The 22,254-nt window shown below is 35.9% G+C and overlaps 2 protein-coding genes across 6 annotated transcripts; both read left to right on the plus strand.

Annotated features, from left to right (window-relative positions):
* The first annotated feature begins 3,664 nt into the window (after positions 1-3,664).
* LOC105782982 (transcription factor SRM1) lies at positions 3,665-10,276 on the plus strand. Of its 5 annotated transcripts, XM_052626580.1 has the most exons (4): positions 4,319-4,520; positions 5,257-5,362; positions 5,590-6,010; positions 9,515-10,276. In XM_052626580.1, exons 3-4 carry the CDS (start codon positions 5,625-5,627, stop codon positions 10,020-10,022), a joined length of 894 nt encoding a protein of 297 aa, XP_052482540.1. In that variant the 5' UTR covers positions 4,319-4,520; positions 5,257-5,362; positions 5,590-5,624; the 3' UTR covers positions 10,023-10,276. The 5 variants fall into 5 exon arrangements, with proteins under 5 accessions (XP_012463578.1, XP_012463579.1, XP_052482540.1 ...); XM_012608124.2 differs by lacking the exons at positions 4,319-4,520; positions 5,257-5,362 and adding an exon at positions 3,665-3,824; XM_012608125.2 differs by lacking the exons at positions 4,319-4,520; positions 5,257-5,362 and adding an exon at positions 3,988-4,173.
* A 1,399-nt stretch (positions 10,277-11,675) lies between these two features.
* On the plus strand, positions 11,676-13,574 carry LOC105783407 (putative GEM-like protein 8). The gene is made up of 4 exons (XM_012608846.2): positions 11,676-12,312; positions 12,402-12,482; positions 12,569-12,843; positions 12,933-13,574. Exons 1-4 carry the CDS (start codon positions 12,162-12,164, stop codon positions 13,134-13,136), a joined length of 711 nt encoding a protein of 236 aa, XP_012464300.1. The 5' UTR covers positions 11,676-12,161; the 3' UTR covers positions 13,137-13,574.
* Positions 13,575-22,254: the final 8,680 nt, after the last annotated feature.

Below are 22,254 nucleotides of genomic sequence, written 5' to 3' on the forward strand. Positions count from 1 at the left end.
GTCGGTATGATTGTTGGTGTAGCGATTGATGATCCTCCATCTTTGATGATAACCTCCGTTGAGTTATTCCAATTCCACTCGCTTGCTTCATTGAATCGTACATCACGACTTACCACAACCTTCTTACTTATCGGGTCGAGTAGCTTGTATCCTTTTATTTTATCATCATACCCAATAAAAATAAACATTTTACTTTTGTCTTCGAGCTTCGTTCTTCGTTGATTCGGCAAATGTGCATAGGCCTCACTACCGAATACTTTAAGATGAGAAACTGATGGTTTTTGTCCGCTCCAAGCCTCTTGTGGTGTTTGATCATTCAACTTCGCATGTGGACATCGATTTTGCACATAGATGGCACATTGCACGGCTTCCGCCCAAAATTCCTTCGGCATCTTCTTACTCTTGAGCATTGATTGAACCATGTCGAGAATAGTTCGATTCTTCCTCTCGGCCACACCATTTTGTTGGAGAGAGTACGGTGCGGTTAGGAATCGTCTTATGCCTTGCTCCTCACAATACTCCATGAAAGTCGTCGAAGTATACTCGCCACCTCTATCAGATCATACAGATTTGATGTGTCTACCAGTTACTTTTTCAACCATCACTTTGAACTTCTTGAACACCTCAAATGCCTCAGATTTTTCTTTAAGAAAATAAACCCAAGTTTTTCGTGAGAAATCATCGATAAAAGAAATGAAATACCTTTTACTGCTAAAAGATTCAAGGGTGATTGGTCCACATATGTCGGTATGAATCAATTCGAGAAGTTGCTTAGCCTGATATTCTGCCTTCTTTTGAAACGAAGTTCTCGCATGCTTACCGAACACACATTCTTCACAAAATTTTCCCTCATAGTCCATGTTTGGTAGCCCATGCACCAAATTCTTCTTCGCCAACTCGTTTAGACGACCATAATGTAGATGGCCAAAACGAGATGCCACAGCGACGCCTTGTCTTCAACATCAACTCGCAAACATTTTCCTCGAACACTTCTTAGATTCAACCTGAACATGCGATTTCTCTCCATTTCAACTCGAGCGACCAAACACCCTTCCTTATCTTTCAAGTGTAACACCCGATCTTTCATAAGTACCGAATAACCTTTTTCCATTAGTTACCACATACTCAAAATGTTGCTCTTGAGGTCTGATACGTAATACACATCATGGATTGACCCAACTAACCCATCATTTTGTAAATAACAAATGGTACCTTGGCCTTTTACCTCAACCTTCGACGCATCTCCAAATGACACATGTCCCGTTTCAACATTTTGCATCTCTTTGAATAGGTGCTTGAGCCCACACATATGGTTGCTTGCACCTGTGTCAAGGTACCACACCATATTGTTGGTGGTGTTGACTTCGTTGTGTGTCATCAAGAGAAAACCTTCTTTTGCCTCCTCATTTTCCGTGGTTAGGTTGGTTGTCTCTTCCACCTTTTTTGAGACGCGACATTCTTTCGCGAAATGTCCCGCCTTACCACAATTGTAACACTTATCAGAGTTACAATCCTTCGCATAGTGACCATATTTGCCACACTTGTAGCACTCGACATTGGAATAATTCGACCATCTGCCTCTTCCACGACCACGTCTTCTTCCACGCCAATTTTGTTGGTTTGAATGCTCATTCTCTTCATAATTCCCTTCTTGACCACGACATTTTCCACCACGACCATTTCCTCGATCTCCACGACCACAACCTCTACCTCGAAGGCTTTGAGAATAGAGAACCTTCTCGTCTTTGATTGATGCCTTGGTTTGAAGTGCTTGCTCGAGTGTCTCCTCTTTCTTCTTCTTCTTACGTTGTTCATGTGCCTCGAGAGAACCGGCAAGTTCATCGACTGTGAGCGTTGCTAGATTTTTTGACTCTTCTATGGCACATACGACATTCTCGAAACTATCAGTTAATGATCTCAAAATCTTTTCCACAACTCGTGCATCGGTTAACGCTTCTCCGTTTCGGTTGAGTTGGTTCACCACGGTTTGAACACGCGTGATGTAGTCGGAGACACCTTCCGATTCCTTCATCTTCATGCCTTCCAGCTCGCCACAAAGAGTTTGAAGGCAGACTTGTTTAACTCGGTCGGCTCCTTTGTACACCTTTGCTAAAATGTCCCACGCTTCTTTTGAAGTTGTCGCACTTGCAATCTTCTCAAAGCCCGACTCATCAACGGCTCGAAATAACATGTACAATGCCGCCTTATCTTTCGACCGCATTTCTTTTAACGCCTTGTTTTGAGTTGCCGTATATCCCACAGTAGTTGTCGGTTCTAAGAAACCTTCTTGGACCACCTCCCAACCATCTTGAGACCCGAGAAGGGCTTTCATTTGGATGCTCCAATTCTCATAGTTCACCTTTGTTAGTCGAGACAATGGCACATTACTAGTCACACTCTCCATGGCTCTGATACCAAATTGAAGAAAATGTTCTCAATATTAAAATTGTTCTCTCTTATAAAATCAAAAGCTTACAAACTATTTATAGGTTATAGTCTACCCTTTAAAACAACAAAAAACTGAAAATATTAAAATCTAATAATAATCATAAACCAATGACTCTTGACCTTTCATTTTCATAAACAAAAAACTACTAATTTAAACCCATTAAAAAAATAACATAACTCTTGACCTTTCAACTCTTGACCTTTCACTTACATAACTCTTAACTTTCATTTAAGTTTATTTAACAATTATTACTTGTAATGTAAAGAAAACTAGAATTTTGAAATATTTTAAAGAAAAAAAGTTAAGCAAGGACATCAACCTTACTATTAGGGTGAATTTAAGAGTTGATATAGGTCTCGATTTTCTTAAAATAATATTTTTATTTAACTCTTTAAAATAAATTAATAAAAAATTATACTTTAACTTTTTTGACCCTTTAAAATAATAAATTTTTAATTTAATTTTTTAAAATTTATATTTTACTATTATAAAAATTAAAATTTAATTTCCACGGTTAAAATAATTTTGTACTTGGGTCGAGTGGGAAGTGGAAACACAATACATTGCAATAATTAAAACCATGGGCCAGGGAGCATGTGGTTTGTTAGACTCGTGAATTTTGACTTATTGCCTACGTGGAAAAAAATGGTTGGTTTGTTATTTCATAATTACATGACAGCTTGCACATTGTATCTAGACAGTCACACTTTTAGTTTATCCCTAAATGTAATAAAAAGGCATAAGCCAAAAACATCTGTTTACAATGTTGGATTCCCAAATTAAGCTTCCCAAAAGGTCCACTTCACTCGGTCTTTGCCTTTTGCTTCATAAAAACGGTAATATTAAAATAAAAAAGGTCAAATTATGATTTTGGTCCCTTTATTATACTTAAATTTGAGATTTAAGTTTATACTTTAATTTCACGACTTTTCTACTTTTACAATTGCAACTTTGATTTTATGTTGAATAGGTGCTAAAATTTTTGAACTTTTTGTTCTAAAATAAATGAAAATTTTATTATTTTTCGTTTGTGTTTAGTAATTCAATATATATATTTCTTTTTATCTTTTCTTATCAAATTAAAATTTAGAGACTAAATATCAAATTTAATATTGTAGAAGGATCAAAACCATAATTTAACAAAATAAAAATACCCCATTTTAAAAAATATATTTTAGATTAAAAGCTATAAAATAAAGCGAGAAACCCAGATAAAAGAAAAAAAGAGAAAAGACAAGACCAAAAGAGTAACCTTGTTGATAAAATTAAATATTGAAACTTTGCTTTGCTTTTTTTTCTTCCTTAATTTCTTATTCTATCTATCCAACAAGAAGCACCGGGAAAAGAAAAAAGAAAAAGAAAAAGTAAGAGAAAGGTAATGATTTTATAGCCAATGATTATGGATGCTTATAGTATTAGTATGACATCTCTCTACTGATATCTAAATTTGTTAATTTTTGCCATTTTTCCTCTGAAAAAGTGGGGTTTTTTTAATATAAAATATATTTTAGTTTCTCTTTGTTATGATATTGGCAGAAATTAATGGCAGATTAGAGTGTAATGTGTATGTTGAGCAACTTGGGATGAAGGGTGTAAGGCTTTTTCAATCCCAGCTGTAACTATTTGTAGCAAAGTTATTGCAGGAAGTGATGGGACAATTGACCCATCCTGCAACTTCCTTTGTAGATACTTTCAGGATAACCCATCAACATCATCTATAATTTGTATGTACTAAGCCCTTTGTAAATTTGTCAAATAATTGGTTCTTTTTTTGAGATTTTATTTTTTGGGTTTTTTTTTTTCCTTTTTTTGAATTTTATGCGTGTTTGTTGTTAAAATTTTACATGTACTTTAAATATATAAACTTATAGCAGAAATATTTACCCATTTTGGAAAAAAAAAAGAAAAAGAAAAATTGGAAAGGTTGATAGTGGATGGAGTAGGATTTGGCTCCATCAAAGGTTAGATTTTTATGTGTTTGGTTGGTTCAAGTGTCAGAATCTTGATATTAGTTGTAGCTTGTCTTTCAAATTTATGGTGATTTCTACAGTGAAACAGCAAGGAATATGAGGTTAGCTTTTTTCTGCTTTAGTCCTGGAGTTACTGTGTAGGAATCTTCAATGAGAAAATAAAATTATATATATATTTCTGAAGGAACCCTTGAATTGAGTTTTACTTCTTTTGGCATCGTTGAAAGTTTTTTTTTAAGAAAGTTTGTTTCCTATTTTTGTTAGTATCCGAAAATTCTTTTGATTATTGCTTAAAGTTTGATGATTTTTTTTTAGAAGAAATATAAAACCGTGAAATGAAACTTAAAGCATCCTCATAAATGCAATTTGATCTTTTGGGTGCTTTAATTGATTTTTATTTTCTTGGTTCTTATATAAACTTGAAAGGGAGATCTTTTGAATTCTCTGATAAGTACTGTTGATTCTTCTAAGCATCTAATTAGCAGAAGAAAACGAAGAATGAGGAGCTGAAGAATTTGCTGCTATACATATATATATTAAGCAGTAGCAGGATAATTTTATGTGGACTCTGGGTTAAACTATATCAAGTAGCCTTTTGGATTTATTGAGTTTTTGTTGGATTTGAAAATAGCAACTTGAATTCTGAATAGCTTTCTGGGTTTTCTTCCTTGTTTGGTTGCATTGTCTCTTTAATATATATATTTCAGAGTCAGAAACCCTAACCACCTTACCATCAAGTTCACTATTCACTAATCTCTAATTTTTAATGTTTTAAATGCCATTTATTGTCTTTGATTTTATGGTTTTTTTCTTTGTTGTCTTTTCATTCATCAATAGCTCAACAGTTCACAAAAGTCCAGGTTTTGAATGATGGAGCAAACCAGTATTGAATTCTTCACATACTCTATGGGGGCTTTCTGAATTTTATTGGAATTGATCTATGGTTAAGCTCCCTTGGCATTTTTTGGTCTATTTTTAATTGTTTTGCATACTCTTTTTTGTTTGATATCTCTTCTTCCCCGTAATTTAAACATTCCATTGTACCTGTTGTCAGTGAAATCCACTACTGAAATAATCTGAGAACTATTCTCGGAAATCCATGATTTTGGATATGCATTACTAGCTTTCCTAATTTGACCGTTTAATGAATTCAGTTCATTTTTCCTGCAGGTGATATTCTGGATAGTAGATTGAGACAAGCCTAGATGACTGTGGAAGAAGCTGGCAATAGCTCCGAGTGGAGCAGGGACCAAGATAGGGCATTCGAGAATGCCCTTGCAACCTATCCCGAGGACTCTGCGGATCGGTGGGAGAAAATTGCAGCTGATGTGCCGGGGAAAACTTTGGAAGAGATTAAAGAGCACTATGAGCTTCTAGAGGATGACATTAACCAGATTGAATCTGGTTGTGTGCCTCTCCCTCCGTACGATTCTTCTGATGGTTCAGCCGGCCATGCTGGTGACGAAGGAACTGGTAAAAAAGGAAGCAGCAATTTAGGGCATTATAACAGTGAGTCAAATCAGGGGAGTAAGAGTTCGAGGTCAGATCAGGAACGTCGCAAGGGGATTGCTTGGACAGAGGATGAGCACAGGTAAAAATCAGTTCTTCTGATTTTAGATTTTTTATCTTCAGTTTTTCATTTTGATTGATTTAAGGTCCTTTATAAGCATCTTGATTTTGTTTTGCCCTACGGAACTTTAACACTTACTATTCTCCATGCTTTATTTTTAGCAACTCTGTGCATTTGTTATGCTTTGGAATCTCATATCCTATTCATACTTAGAACCTTTATTTTTATTTTAAAAAAAAAAGAAAGAAAACATCTCCAGGAATTGCTTTCCACCATTAAAAATTCTATTGGTTGCTTATTGTTAGTTAGTTGTCAGGTAGATAAGATCTTCTATGGCATTTTCACTGCTGTGCGTTACGTCTGTCAGTGAGTAGATGGCCATTAGATGAATAATATATCCTGAACTGATGTGAATAATTAAGTGAAAATCGAATTTCAATGTTACCACGTGGAAGATGGATCATTTAATCTTGTATGGCACTTGTGGCTGTTATCTGCAGATTAACCATTTAATCTTGTCTGACGTGTGCCAAGCTTTTGGAAACCACCACATAGCCATACTTTTTAACTTAAAACCGGTATTTTAGGTTTTTACTACTTTCTGTTGGCATGTGTTCAACGTGCTTTTCTGGTATGACAGCATATGGTTCCGTTATTAATGTGCTTCCCAAATTTGGTTCTGATGTGGAAGGGACAACTTGAGAAGGTTTATGGTAGAGAATTAACTTTTCACCCAGCTACCGCATAGGAAAAAAACTTATGAAAATAATAATAACCTATGTGATTTATTTCATCAACCAAGTCTCACGAAATGGTGTTTAGGTTATATAGCCACTTATGGTCTGTTGCACAATTTGATTCGCATATCTCTTGCACATTATGGAGGAAAACCATGCCTTAACAAGTAAGAACTATTTGAGTGGTGTGTTCAAGTTTTCATCAAATTTAACCATTGGGGTTGTTTTTAGCTCAAGTGTCTGTCAAATCACCGTCTAACTGGATTATGCCTCACATGTGTGGTGGATATTTGCCCTATTTGAGGTGGGTTTGATACAAAATATCTGACTAACTGAAAGTATAAATTTAGTTTTTTTCCCCAGTTAGGTTACTAATAATTAGTTGTAAGTAGAAATTCTGTCAATTTTGTATCATCATGATAGTAAGTACCTATAGATATTATAAATATTGGTTTTCACCTCTTTTCCCCTATGTAGATTTAAGTCAAATAGAAATTTCCCTCTTCAGAAATACACATGGATGCAATTTAGGATACTTGGCTACGCATCCCGGGCATGTATGGTGGGCCATGCTGAAGGTTAAGGATCCAAACCTGGAGTTACATGTGTGGGAGCTATAGAATACACTGCCATGAAAACACTCAGAAAATCATAGCTACTAGAAGTACAAATGAATTAATTGTTGAATTTGAGCTACAGTGAATTAATTGGTTAAGTGTTAAATTCCTCACTGAAGACTAGGCTTTCCTTACAAGTCCTCTGATTAATTCCCATTCTCAAAACTGAATGATCTAGAGTCGTTGAGTTGATAACTCTGTATATTTTGACATTTATGATACATATATTCCAGTATGCTTCTGTGATGATTTCATTTTATGGTTCCAATATGAGTTATAAATGCCGTGTCTATGCTTAAACTTTATCTTGCACTTTCTTGTAATTTAATGTTGGTGAATTTTGTATGCACTACAAATAACTTCAATTCCTGTAAAACAGTGATATCTGATACCATTGAAGAGGCATGGTTTCTTTTTAGCCAGTAACATGCGAGATTACTATGATGATAAATATCAACTTAACATTTTGGTGTCTTAAAGCTTGTGCGTTTTAAATGCATATATATTGAAAGATTTTTCTTTGTTATATATTTCTTTTAAAAGCATGAAGGCTTGAATTTTTTTGTCTCAGTTATATATATTTGACTGTGCTTAAGTAATTATCAGAATATTTGTTCCGCCCAAAAGGACACATGGCTAAAAAGGGGTACTAAGACGGCTTAACCTTTTCAATGTTTCAGTATCCGTTCTCCTGATCAGTTATTTATCCCTGAATTTGATTGTTACAGAACATATTCTTTTAGCTTTAGTTTGTCTATAAAACCTTCTCCTAGCCTAGAGGAAATGTTCATAACCTGGGATCGGTCATACTTAAGAAACTCCATTGGTGAAAGACCGTATATGACAATCTATTGGACATTAAATGTTACGGGGGATTTTCCTTGGAAAGAGTATTGCATGATATTAGATGCTAATTCTGAGAATAGTTGTAATCTTTTCTTAGAGAGGCAGCAATCAAACTTGGTAATCTAAAGAACGTCTGCAGAAAAGGATATGTAGAAGAAAGGATAAACGTAGATTCAAGTGAAAGATGTCAATTTCTCTATCTATTTGGATTGTGGTGTTTGCTGTGATGTTAAAAGCTGTATGGGAAGGATAAGGAGTCTTCCAGAGCCTTATGTCACAAGCCGAGTTAGAACATTTTAGAAGATTGCAAACACTTGAAGAAAACTGATCATAAAGCTGTTCTTGGCTACTTGTTACTTTATGGTGATTGCCTTGATTGATCCATGATAAGGTCTAAATGTCATAAAATTTGAATTAACACGAGGAATCCTGTTAGTGCAACTGTTATAGACTCTGGTTTTATAACTGTTAGGCATGACTCTCCAGAGGCTTGCCTTAACTTGCTTGTCTTATTGGGACTTGTTAGTGTGAAGCGTAGGCCTATTAGCTATAGCTGAGGCATTATTCAGAAGAATCCGAGAGGAAGAAAAGGGTAAGGTTCCATGGTTTAGTATTCGGTGGTTAAAGTTCTTCCCCATTTGGATTAATTTTCAGTAACAGCTAGAATTTCTATAGGATGTGAAAAAGCATGTACTGTGATCTAGTTATATGCCCCTTGAAGTAGATCTATTAAGGTATGTTTGAAGGAGACAAATCTGGGTCATATCGGAAAATTGCTATACTATAAACAGATTTGACTTTCCGATACATGATGGTTTCTAGGCTACTCTTGCTTGAATAACCCCAAGTCACCTTTTTGGCTTGGTTGGCGCTCAGAGTTTGTCAATTTTGTTTAAACTTTGAAGTGTTTGGGTTTCTAAAATACAGCTGTAATTATGAGCAGCTTGATATAACATTGGGTCATATGTTAAGTTTTTAAACATTGTAATTGTCATCGGCATCTCCTCCATCGCTTATTCTCTCCCTCTCCATCTGGTTGTAATCAACAATGTAGTTTTCTAGTCTTCTCGTTACCGTCCTCTGTTGAAGTCTTGACAATTAATATGATCTTTTTGGGAGTTTTGAGATTTGTGCTTCCTTCACATTGAAAAAAAATACTGACATGATTGATCTCATAAGCAGATTTTTCTTTTAGTCGAGAGACGGCTTTAGGAAGGATGGTCTTTATTCTTATTCTATGAATTTTGAGATGTATTTTGATAGTACATTTGACCAATAGGGTTTTCATATTATGGTTGTAATGATATCTTTGTCTTGAAAAACAGGTTATTTCTTCTTGGTTTGGATAAATATGGAAAAGGTGACTGGAGAAGCATATCCCGGAACTTTGTGGTCACAAGAACGCCAACGCAAGTGGCAAGTCATGCACAAAAGTATTTCATTCGGTTGAACTCCATGAACAAAGATAGGAGGCGATCTAGCATCCACGATATCACCAGCGTTGGCAATGCAGATATTTCAGCACCTCAAGGGCCAATCACTGGTCAAACAAACGGTGCTGCTGCTGGAGGTTCATCTGGAAAATCAGTCAAACAGCCCCCTCAACATCCTGCTGCACCGGCTGGTGTAGGTGTGTATGGTGCTCCAACTATGGGGCAGCCGATAGGAGGCGGCCCCCTCGTCTCAGCAGTTGGCACACCAGTGAATCTTCCTGCCCCGGCACATATGGCTTACGGAGTGAGAGCTCCTGTACCAGGAGCAGTAGTTCATGGTGCACCGATGAACATGGGTACTGCGACATACCCAATTCCGCATACATCTGCTCATAGGTAACATGCTGTTTGGTTGCCAAATGTACAAAAGACAGAAGACGACTAGCTTGTGTAGATATCGGGTTATCGGGTTTTCCGATTTAGCCTGAATAAGATTTGCTTATTTGCAAGTACAAGTTTATGTCTGTCATTTGTTTAATCTCTAAATAAGCCATAGAGAGAGTATTTACATGTATCTATATATAGGTAACTGTGCAAAAGGAAAATGTTAAATATGGCAAGGTTTATGAGTAGGACAGCTTTTTGGCACCTTTTTCTTCTTCTTCTTTTTTTCCCTCATTAATTCTCTGATGCATCATTAGCATTAGAATAGTCAATGCTCAGAAGTTTCATGGAAAAATTGTAATAAAAAAAACCCAAAAATAATTTACCATTATGGGCTGCATATCTAAGAAAATTTCTAATCAATTGGGTTTTCAGTTGATATCTTGGCAAGTGGCCAAGATCAAGATAATACATGCTAAATCTTATAAAGAAATGCACGTACCAATGATGGTATCTGCTCTCGCACCTGAGTCCCAAAATGAAGTGTATTATTAAAGAACTGTTGTTGATTTCCATGAGGTAAACATATCATTATATGAGGTTGAAAAGCTAAGAAGTTGAACTGAATTATGTTATGCTGCTTGAAGGTGCCTGTGATCTCATACATGTAGGCAAACAATTCCCATACACATAATAGGTGTATCGATTTCTTCCCAAATATATGTAAGCATTTTCTGCCAATGAATTTTTTTGCATAAATATTTGTGGGAGACTGAAGCACTGTAGTAAGCTTTTTAAAATTTTGAAAATGACTAAAAAAAGGTGTCACATTACCAACTTTTTTTGTAACAGTGAACCAAAAACCTCTGTTAAATTCAATGAAGGTTGATGATCCAGGCACTTGATGCCATCATGCCATGTGGGGGAATGATGCAGATGTGGCCATGATATGGCAGTTGGTGTTTTTGCAGCTAACATCAAAAGCACCAAAGGCAGCCAATGGTATATATTTCTTTAAGCTTTGACCAAAAAACATGCCATGGATTCCTTCAGTTTCTTGTGTTTTCTTTTATGTTAAGCAAAGGCTTTATTATATTATAGCCATTGTTTAATGACTGATTTTGGGGGCATTGTAAAAGCAAGTTTAGGCAAATCTTTAATTTGCACGGCCTACTGCCTATTCATTTCCGCCTCAGATAATTCTATTACTTCATTGCCTTTTCAAAAGAGGTTTCTTGAGGTCATAAATAGACACTCTTGGTCATATTTAGAAATATTATAAGTTTGCTTATCAGTTTCTGTATGATACTTTGACTGATGGAAGGGGGGAAAAGGCATAAAAAAGGAAAAGAAAATGAAGATGTTTAAAACCATTTTTAGCTGTTTAAAATTATATTACAGAATTACTATTAGCATTAAACTACAAAGTAAACCTTGGTTTAACCCGTTATGTTCATACAGTTGGTCTTAAAAGATATTCAGCAGGTTTGAAACTCGAATCTTAGCATTTTGATTCCCTTCCTCTATCCCCAAACTGCACTTCTTTTATTGAAAAAACAAAAACCTTTTTTATTGTAAAATGATATGGACCACCAAGATTTACTCCTATAGAATGAAATAGAACTAGAAAGAATTCCCAAGAACATTGGATAGAGCTACTCGTTGAGCTTTCTATAACCTGTTTTTTTAAGTAGTGGATATGGCAGTTGATCTCACATGGCTGACATGTCTGACTGCATATTATCAAATCTTTTTCACCATGCAATATGATTGGTCATTGAGGTTACTATCTCTCTTATCTTAGTATTAAAGCAGTACCAGACATCAAAAAGCTACAATGCCACCTCAGAAAGCTTCAAATCCACATCCTCTTAGATTCAGATCAAGAGAAAAAGAGGCAACCCATGATGTCAGTTAGGATCTACTCTCTTTTTTAACGGATATCTCCACTAATCAGCCTTTACTAGTTTATGCTCTCTACCTTTATTCTTCTTTGATGAGCAATAGGTGACTCATGCAAGCAAAAAGGTTAGATTCAACCACCATAACTATATCCCTTTAAATACCATTTCCCAATTCCAAAGATTCATTCCTCAACCATCACCAAAAATAACTTCTCTTCCTTTGATCATCTTTCCATTTCATTCACAAAAAAATGAAGAACCAAATACTCGAACAAGTCATTGGAGTTCCAATGAAATCAACACTGTATCGAGTTGAGCGAACGCCGAGACGATACTTACCGGATTCTGCTGGTCAGTATCGGATTCCATCATCTGTTGAAGGGTCTAACACATTTAGAGAAGGTAGGTGGCTACATTTTAATCTGTTGTGTCTAGAAATTCATAATGAAGATGTGTTTTTAGTACTAATGACAAAGCTTTGCAAATTGCAGGCAAAAGAAACTTTGTACTTAAAAGGATAAACAATATTGGGAAGAAAGCTGATACTTTCGCACATGGAGTCCGAGAACATGGTATGAAATCAACCACTCTAAAAGTCTAATTATATATATATATGCAGGTATGTATGTGAAAACTGAAGTAATTTTTGGAACTGCAGTGAGGTTGGGGCCAAAGATCAGTGAAACTGTGAAGGGAAAGTTGAGTTTGGGGGCAAGAATTCTTCAAGTAGGAGGGGTGGAGAAGATTTTCAAGCAATTGTTTAGTGTTAGAGAAGGAGAGAAGCTGTTGAAGGCATGCCAATGCCATTTATCAACAACAGCAGGTCCCATAGCTGGTTTACTTTTTATCTCATCTCAAAAGGTTGCCTTTTGCAGTGATAGATCAATCAAAGTCCCTTCTCCTAATGGAGAATATCTCAGAGTTCATTACAAGGTTCGTATATACCATCTGTTTTTTCCCCTCTGACTGTATAATTTTGCACCCATCAATTCTCATGTTGTTGTATATCAAATTTGATGCAGGTTTTGATACCACTTGAGAAAATAAAGGGAGTGAATGAGAGTGAAAACATGAAGAAACCGTCACAAAAGTACATGGAAATTGTGACAGTGGATGATTTTGAGTTCTGGTTTATGGGTTTCTTTAATTACCAGAAAGCTTTCAAGTACCTTCAACAAGCAATCTCCCAAAGACTACTACATGATGTACTACAAGTCACTTTCTAGGTGGCTTACAAATGTTTCTCCATGAGTAAAGATTGGAGGAGATCTATCATCCACAATACCACCAGTGCCGAGAATGGAGATATTTCAGCACCCCAAGGGCCGATCACTGGTCAAAAAACGATGCTGCAGCTGGAAGCTCATCTGAAAAATCAGCCAAACAGCACCGTTAACATCCTGCTGCACCAGCTGGTGTTGGTGTGTATGGTGCTCCAACTATAGGGCAACCAATAAGAAGCCCCCTCGTATCAGCTGCCATTTGTACAAAGGAGAGTTACCGATTTTCTGATTTAGCCTGAATAAGATTTGCTTATTTGCAAGCACAAATTTGTGGCTTTCATTTGTTTAATCTCTAAATAAGCCATAGGGATAGTATGTACATGCATCTGTATAGTCAACTTTGGAAAACGGAAAATGTTAAATATTGCAGATTTATGGGTAGGGCAGCATTTTGGACTTTTTTTTTTTTTTCCTTTTGTTGTGAAATGACTATCGAACTGCGAGCTATGAGCTCACTAAGACTGCGAGCTCACCTGCGAACTACGAACTATGAGCTCACCAGAACAACTCACTAGAACTGCGAGCTCACCAAATGTGTGAGCTCACCAAGCATGAGAGCTCACTTGCGACCTCTTCACTCTGTAAGTTGCCAACTTGCACTGAAATTGTGATAAATTTTGATTAAATATTTTGAGAGACAATTAGACAGAAACCAACAAATGAAAAAGGAAGTTATATGAATCTAGTCACTAAATTAAGCCAAGTTGTAATATTTTATTATTACTTTTAGCTTATTTAAGCATACTTTTTCATGTAAACTATGTATCAGTTTTTTAATGAAACAGTTCACAAGAAATTGAATTCTCCATTTTTCATCTTTTGCTTCAGTTTCAACCTCTCCTTCTTCAAAAATTCAACAATTGGTATCGAGAGCCATTTATCTTTGAGACCTGTTTTTTATAAAAAATGTCTTCAACAAACTTTACACCACCACCACCCCTGTTTTTACAGGTGAAAACTACCACATCTGGGTAGTAAAAATGAAAACCTATCTCCAAGCCTTTGATCTTTGGGAGGTTGTAAATGCTGAAATAGAACCAGCAGTGTTGAGGCCAAATCCCATTCTTACTCAAATGAAACAATACAATGAGGAATGTGCCAAAAAAAATAAGGCAATGTCTTGCCTACAAAATGGTGTTTCAGACGTGATCTTCACAAAAATCATGGCCTGTGAAACTCCCAAACAAACTTGGGATAAGCTCAAGCAGGTTTTCTAGGGATCACAGAAGATAAGCTCAAGCAGGAGTTCTAGGGATCACAGAAGAAAGATGATAGTTGGAAAGATGGTGGCAAGAAAAAAATCCACCATGCTTTCACTGCAAAAAAACCAATCACCCAGAGAGGTATTGCTGGTTCAGGCCAGATATTCAATGTAGAAGTTGCAAACAATTTGGGCATGGAGAGGGTGTGCAAGAATAATGGGCACGCACAACAATAACAAAATGCTTAGGCACAAACACCAAAAGCAGATAAAGAAGAACTGATGTTCATTACCTCTTGCAAAGCCAAGCTTGCTACCTCCTACGAAGCCCAGTTCGTGGCACCATGCGAACCTTCCAACAAACAAAGAAAAAATTGGCTTGTTGATAGTAGATGCACAAACCACTTGACATCAGATGAAAGCATCTTCAAGCAGATTGACAGAAGTTGCATTTCACAAGTTAGAGTTGGAAATGGACAGTACATTGAAGCAGTAGGAAAAGGAGATGTGCTAATCAACACTCCTACAGGTACTAAAGTAATAACATATGTGCTTTTAGTTCTTGAAATAGATCGTAATCTCCTTAGCATTGGTCAATTGATTGAGAAAAAATACATTGTTGTTTTCGAAGAAAAATACTGCACTATATTTGATTCATTAGGACAGGAAGTTGTGATAGTCCCTATGAATAATAGAAGCTTTATGCTGGATTAGAATTTTATGGACTTGAGAGCCTATACCAGTTCAGTGGATGAATCATATAGTTGGCACAAAAGACAGGGACATGTGAACAATAAGTTCCTTAGTCAATCAAGTGTGCAAATCAAAAACAATTGAGAATATAACTAAAGTTGAAGATAAAGATGAAGATGAAGGCTTTGATGATCTTCTTGTTAAAAGCACTAGGTCTATTGTTGAAGCTTATCACAGGTGTGACTTAGCAAAATGGGAGTCTACAATTTTTGAAGAAGTTGCACGAGAAAACAACATTGGTGTTTGCTGCAAAATGGTCAAGAAAGAGTGTTCAAAATTGGCCAATCATGCAGTAGCAAGCAGCAGGATGAAGTGTGAGCCTGTGAGCTCACCAAAATGCAAGTTGCGAACTCAAAAAAAATGTGTGTTGAAAGATGTGTGAGCTATGAAAAGTGCAAGCTACAAGCTAAGTGAAATGTATGCTACAAAAGTGCGAGCTCATCGAAGCACAAGCTTGAGAGCAGGGAAAAATCCAAACTTGCTGATACTCTAACAAAACCCCTTGAGAAGATGACGTTTGAAAAAATGTGTTATAATATTGGAGTTCGAAACATGGAGAATGAGTGTTGCGAAATGACCATCCATGCTAACTGCGAACTCTGAGCTCACCAGAAGATGCAAGCTCACCTGTGAACTACGAACTGTGAGCTCACCAAAATGTGCGAGCTCACCAACATTGTGAGCTCACCAAGCATGAGAGCTCACCTACAAGCTCTTCACTCTGCAAGTTGCCAACTTGCCAACTTGCACTGAAACTGTGATAAATTTTGATTAAACATTTTGGTAGACAATTAGACAGAAATCAGCAAATGAAAAAGAAAGTTATATGAAACTAGTCACTAAATTAAGCCAAGTTGTAATATTTTATTATTACTTTTAGTTTATTTAAGCATAATTTTTCATGTAAACTATGTATCAGTTTTTTTAATGAAACAGTTCACCAAAAATTGACTTCTCCATTTTTCATCTTTTGCTTCGGTTTCAACCTCTCCTTCTTAAAAGATCCAACACATTCTCTGATGCATCCATTAGCACTAGAATAGTCCATGCTCAGAAATTTCATGGTGGAAAAAGTGTAAAACAAAAGAACCCTAACATATTTTTCTGTTATGAGCAGCATATCTAAGAACACTTCAAATCAATCGGTTTTTCAGTTAGTAGGTAGCTTGGAAGACGACCAGGAACATGATGAAATACATGGAAAAACTTGTTAAAAATTGAATGTACTTGTGACGGATATATATTCATATCTACTATTGCTTTGTTGCCTGAATCCGAGTAACATAGTGAATGCAGCCCAAGATTGAAGTGTTAAATTATTAAGGGTCTGTTGTTGGTTCTTGAAGTAAATATATCACTATATCAGGTTGATTTGCTAAGAAGTTGAACTTAATTATGTTATGCTACAGACTTTGAAGGTGGCTATGATCTCATATATGTAGGCATACAATTCTTATACACATAATAGGTGTAATGAATTCTTTACAAAAATATGTAAGCATTTTCTGCCAATGATTTTTGCTTCAATATTTGTGGGAGAATGAAGTACTTGTAGAAAATTGAACAATATTTGGAGAAATAAAACAAATAAAATGATAAAGAATATAATGAAAAGAAAAATAATTTTTGTATATGGAAGAAATAAAATTCCTTCTAATAAACTTTTATTTCAATCACTCTACTTAATTCTTCATCACGTACAACTCTTTATATAGGAGTTGTAAGTAACTATTCATCTATATCACTAAATGCTAGGAGTTGTGACCATTCATTTACATAACTTAAATACTATAAGAGTTATGACTATCCATGCATGTGTGTAACTTTTCATCTTCAAGTCTCTTCACTCTTCATATTCAAGTCTCTTCACTCTTCTAACTTTTCATAATTTATTTATACAAGATTAATTTAATTATGTGCCAACAATGCCTCCCTTAAATTAAACTTGCTTCGAACTCCCAACCTTTCAACATTTTTCTTGAAGACTTGTCCACTAAGCGGCTTTGTGAAGATATCACCCATCTGATCTTCTGTCTTGTAATATTCAACTTGAATATCACCATTATTCACTAGTTCCCTCAAGAAGTGATACCGAATGCGAATGTGTTTTGTCCTTCTATGAAGAACTGGATCTTTTGTGACCGAAATAGTAGAACTATTGTCACAAAACAAAATCGTTGACTTGCTCTGCTTCTGCTTAAGACTCTCCAAAATTCCACGTAACCAAATCAATTGACATCCTGCATAAGATGCAGCGATATATTCAACTTCTGTAGTCGAAAGCGCCACAACTGATTGTTTCTTTGAACTCCATGAAACTGCACCACTACCAAGGTGAAAAACATAACTAGAAGTGCTTCTGCTATCATCAATGCTTCCTGCTAAATCACAATCCGTATAACCAATGAGAGCAACTAATGTATTAGCTTTATAGAAAATTCCATAATCAATGGTTCCCTTCACATATCTCAATATTCTCTTGGCAGCCTCCCAGTGATTGGAGTAAGGTTTCTCCATGAATCTACTCACCAAGCTAACAACATACACGATGTCAGGCCTTGTCGAAGTCAGATACATCAACTTCCCAACCAAACTTCTGAATATGGTGGAATTGACAAGCTTTCCTTCACCCTCTTTAGATAACTTCAGACCTGTAATGCATGGAGTAGACACTGGATTCGCATTTTCCATCATGAACTTTTTTAGAACTTCCTTTGCGTAGCTCTCTTGTGAAATAAAAATTCCTTTCTCGGATTGATGAACTTCAATGCCTAGAAAATGATGAAGTTCTCCCAAATCTGTCATATTAAATTCTGCCATCATTGAGTGCCGAAATTCTTTCAACATCTTCACATCATTTCCTGTGAAAATAAGATCATCAATGTAGAGACTTACAACCATGAAACTTCCTTGAGAATTTCCTTTGATGTAAAGAGTATGCTCATATGGAGATTTCTGAAATCCACACTTCTGAAAATAAGAATCCATGCGGCTGTACCAAGCTCGGGGTGATTGCTTCAACCCGTACAAAGCTTTCTTCAACTTGTAAACTTTTTCTTCTTCTCCTCTTTTGACAAACCCTGGTGGTTGATCAACATAGACTTCTTCTTTGAGAACACCATTCAAAAACGCAGATTTTACGTCCATTTGGAACATTTTCCAATTGTTTTGGGCAGCAAGAGAAATAAGTAACCGAACTGTCTCAAGTCTTGAAACTGGAGCAAATACCTCTGTAAAATCTTCTCCTTCCTTTTGCTTATATCCGTTTACAACCAGTCTTGCCTTGTACTTGTTGATAGAGCCATTCGGATTCATCTTTGTCTTGTACACCCATTTAACTCCAATTGAATTCTTGTGCGGCGGTAAATCTGTGAGTTCCCATGTATCATTGTTTTCAATTGAGCAAATCTCTTCTTTCATGGCTTTCCTCCATATTTCTTCTTGATATGCATCATCAAATGAAATTGGATCTTCTCCTGCAAAGAAAGCAAAGAATACATCATCATTTTGCACAACTTCATCCGTTACATCATATAACTCTTGGATGCTTCTCGTTTTTCGGATCGGGCTGGATGAAGAAGAATTTGATGAAGAACTTGGGGAAGTAGGAGGATTTCCTAGTTGAGCATCATCTTCAGCATTCTCAATTACTTCTTCTTCTTCTTCTTCAAATTCAAAAGGAAAAATTGGCAAATTTTCCTTTTCAATTTCCATATCTTCAAACATGGAATTTTCATCAAACCGAACATCTCGTCTTATCACAATCTTCTTTGTCATCGAATTGTACAACTTGTATGCCTTACTTCTTTCACTATAGCCAATGAAAATGCATTTCTCTGACTTGTCATCCAACTTGCTTCTCATTGCATCTGGAATATGAGAGTAAGCAACACTCCCAAATACTCTAAGATGACGAACACTAGGCTTTATACCATACCATGCCTCGTGGTGTGCAATTCTTCAAGCTTCTTATCGGTGATCTTTTTATAAGATAAACTGCACAGGAAACAGCTTCAGCCCAAAATCTTCTTGATAACCTCTTCTTCTTAAGAAGACATCTAGCCATTTCCATAATTGTTCTGTTCTTTCTTTCACACACACCATTTTGATGAGCTGTATGGCGGACTGTCATTTCATGCCGGATGCCACTATCTCGGAAATATTTCTCAAATTCTTTTGAAAAATATTCACCTCCACGATCTGTCCGTAAGGTGTTAATTTTCAGCCCAGTAAAGTTCTCCACTTCTGCCTTGAAATCTTTGAATCTCTGAAAAGCCTCTGATTTTTCTTGGACACAATACACCCATAACTTTCTTGAGTAATCATCAATGAAAGAAATAAAGTAGCGATTACCTCCCAAAGATGAAACTGTCATTGGACCACAAAGATCTGAGTGAATAAGTTGCAATGGTCTTCTTGCTTTCCACGAGGATTGAGAAGGAAAAGCAATTTTGTGTTGCTTTCCAAGTTGACATGCTTCACAAACATCATCAAACCGATCGATTTTTGGTAAACCTCTGACCATCATCTTCCTTGAAAGCATATCCAAATTTCCATAGTTCAAATGTCCATATCTATCATGCCATAACTTTGAAATTCCTTTATGAGCACCAATAAAGCAAGACATATTCTGATTTTGAAGGGTGAGAGAGAAAAGATTATTTGATGCCACTCCAACTCTAGCAACAACCTGATTTTTCTTTGACAAATAGCAAGCCATGTCACGGAAATGAATATCATACCCCTTCTTCAAGAGATGCTTTGCCATCTCACCAACACTGCTAACTTTGTAAGCTTTGCCATCTCCTACTTTTACTTCTCCATAATCAGATTCAAATAACTTTGAAAATAAATTTTTGTTACCTGTCATATGCTTGCTAGCACCACTATCTATGTACCAGACATCATCAATCTCTCCACCATGAGATACAAGCAACAAAGTTTCTTGCTTTTGCTCTTGATTATTTTGTACTATATTAGCTTCATTTTTTTCTTCTTTCTTGTACCAGCATTCACTTGCCAAATGACCAGGTTTGCGACAATGATAACATTCAAAATAGCCACGACCTCTTCCTCTTTGATTTCCACGTCCACGTTCTATTTGTGATCCTCTAAAATTTTGAATTTGGTTGGCTTCTTTCCATCCATTCTCCGTGCTTGCATCTTCACCTCTTTCACGAGCATTTGAGCCTCTTCCTCTAAAATTTCTTCCTCTTCCACGACCACGATCTCTTCCTCTTTGATTTTTAAAATCTCTCTTCTTCTTATTTCGAGACAACTTTGACTGGAGTGCTTAATCTAGATCTACTTCCTTTTTCTTTTTGTTTAATCTTTCTTCATGGGCTTGCAACGAACCTGTGAGTTCATCAATAGTCATGGTACTCAAGTCCTTTGATTCTTCAATGGCTACCACAATGTAGTCAAATCTGGAATCTAAAGAACAGAGGATTTTTTCAACACCACGAATATCATCCATAGTATCACCATTTCTTTTTAATTGGTTGACTATGGACAAAACCCGTGAAACGAGAATCGTAAACCGATTCGACTGCATTTTTGCAATCTTTCAAACTCCCCTCGAAGAGTTTGCAACCGAACTCTTTTCACCTTTTCATCTCCTTTGAATGAATTTTGTAAAAATTCCCATGCTTGTTTTGCCGTGGTGGCACAAGCTATTTTTTCCCAAGCCGCTTCATATGATTGAACTCCTTGATATATCCAAAATAAGGCTTGCTGATCTTTCTTCCTTAATTTTCTTAGACTCTCTTTTTGAACTTGTGTTAATCCTTCCTCCACTTCAGCCTCAACTTCATTATAACCTTTTTCAACAATCTCCCAAATTTCTAGAAATCCAAGAAGAGCCTTCATTTGGATACTCCATTTGCCATAATTTTCTTTGGTTAATTGGGGAACAGAAGAAAGAGGAATAGAATTGTTCATTTCGATCGAACAAGGCTCTGATACCAATTTGTAGAAAATTGAACAATATTTGGAGAAATAAAACAAATAAAATGATAAAGAATATAATGAAAAGAAAAATAATTTTTGTATATGGAAGAAATAAAATTCCTTCTAATAAACTTTTTATTTCAATCACTCTACTTAATTCTTCATCACGTACAACTCTTTATATAGGAGTTGTAAGTAACTATTCATCTATATCACTAAATGCTAGGAGTTGTGACTATTCATTTACATAACTTAAATACTATAAGAGTTATGACATCCATGCATGTGTGTAACTTTTCATCTTCAAGTCTCTTCACTCTTCATATTCAAGTCTCTTCACTCTTCTAACTTTTCATAATTTATTTATACAAGATTAATTTAATTATGTGCCAACAGTACTGTAGTGAACTTTTAAAGTCCTGAAAATGACCAAAATGAAAAATCTCATATTATCAACTTTTTTGCCACCCTATGAACCCAAACTTTGTTGAAGTCAATTGAAGATTTGGACACTTAATGCCATCATGCCATGTGGGGAGTGGTCCTCATGTGGCCATGATGTGGCAGTTGTTTTTGCAACAAGCATTAAAAGTAACAACGTCATCCTATGGTCTATTTCTTTATGTTTGACAAAAACAAGCCTTTTGATTACTTCACATTCTTGTGTTTTCTTTTATGTTAAGCAAAACCTTTATTATCCAAAGTTTAATGACTGATTTTGGGGCATTGGAAAGCCAGTTGAGGCAAATCTTTTATCTGCATGGCCTACTGCCCATTCATTTCCACCTCAGATTACAAATTGAAGATGAAAAAGAGTGCTAAAAAAAACACATTAACAGTTGCTAGGTTAGGTTGCATCTTTTCTTTGACCAATTATGATATTTTCCTTACCTTTAAAAAAGAGGTTTCTTCTAGTCATAAATGGACACTCTTGGTTATATTTAGAAGTTCCTTAAGTTTACTTATCATTTCATTGATCCTTTGACTGATGGAAGGAAAAAAAGGCATGAAGAAGGCAAAGAAAAGAAATTGCTATTAGGCATTAAACTCCAAAGTAAACCTTGGGTTTAGTATTGGAAATTGGCCACCCATGCTGCTGTTACATTTTGTAGTTGAAGTGCATGCAGCTTGATGACATCTTCAGACACATATGCTTCT

This window comes from Gossypium raimondii, chromosome 13 (genome assembly GCF_025698545.1).
Source record: "Gossypium raimondii isolate GPD5lz chromosome 13, ASM2569854v1, whole genome shotgun sequence".
In the NCBI taxonomy this organism is placed as follows: Eukaryota; Viridiplantae; Streptophyta; class Magnoliopsida; order Malvales; family Malvaceae; genus Gossypium; species Gossypium raimondii.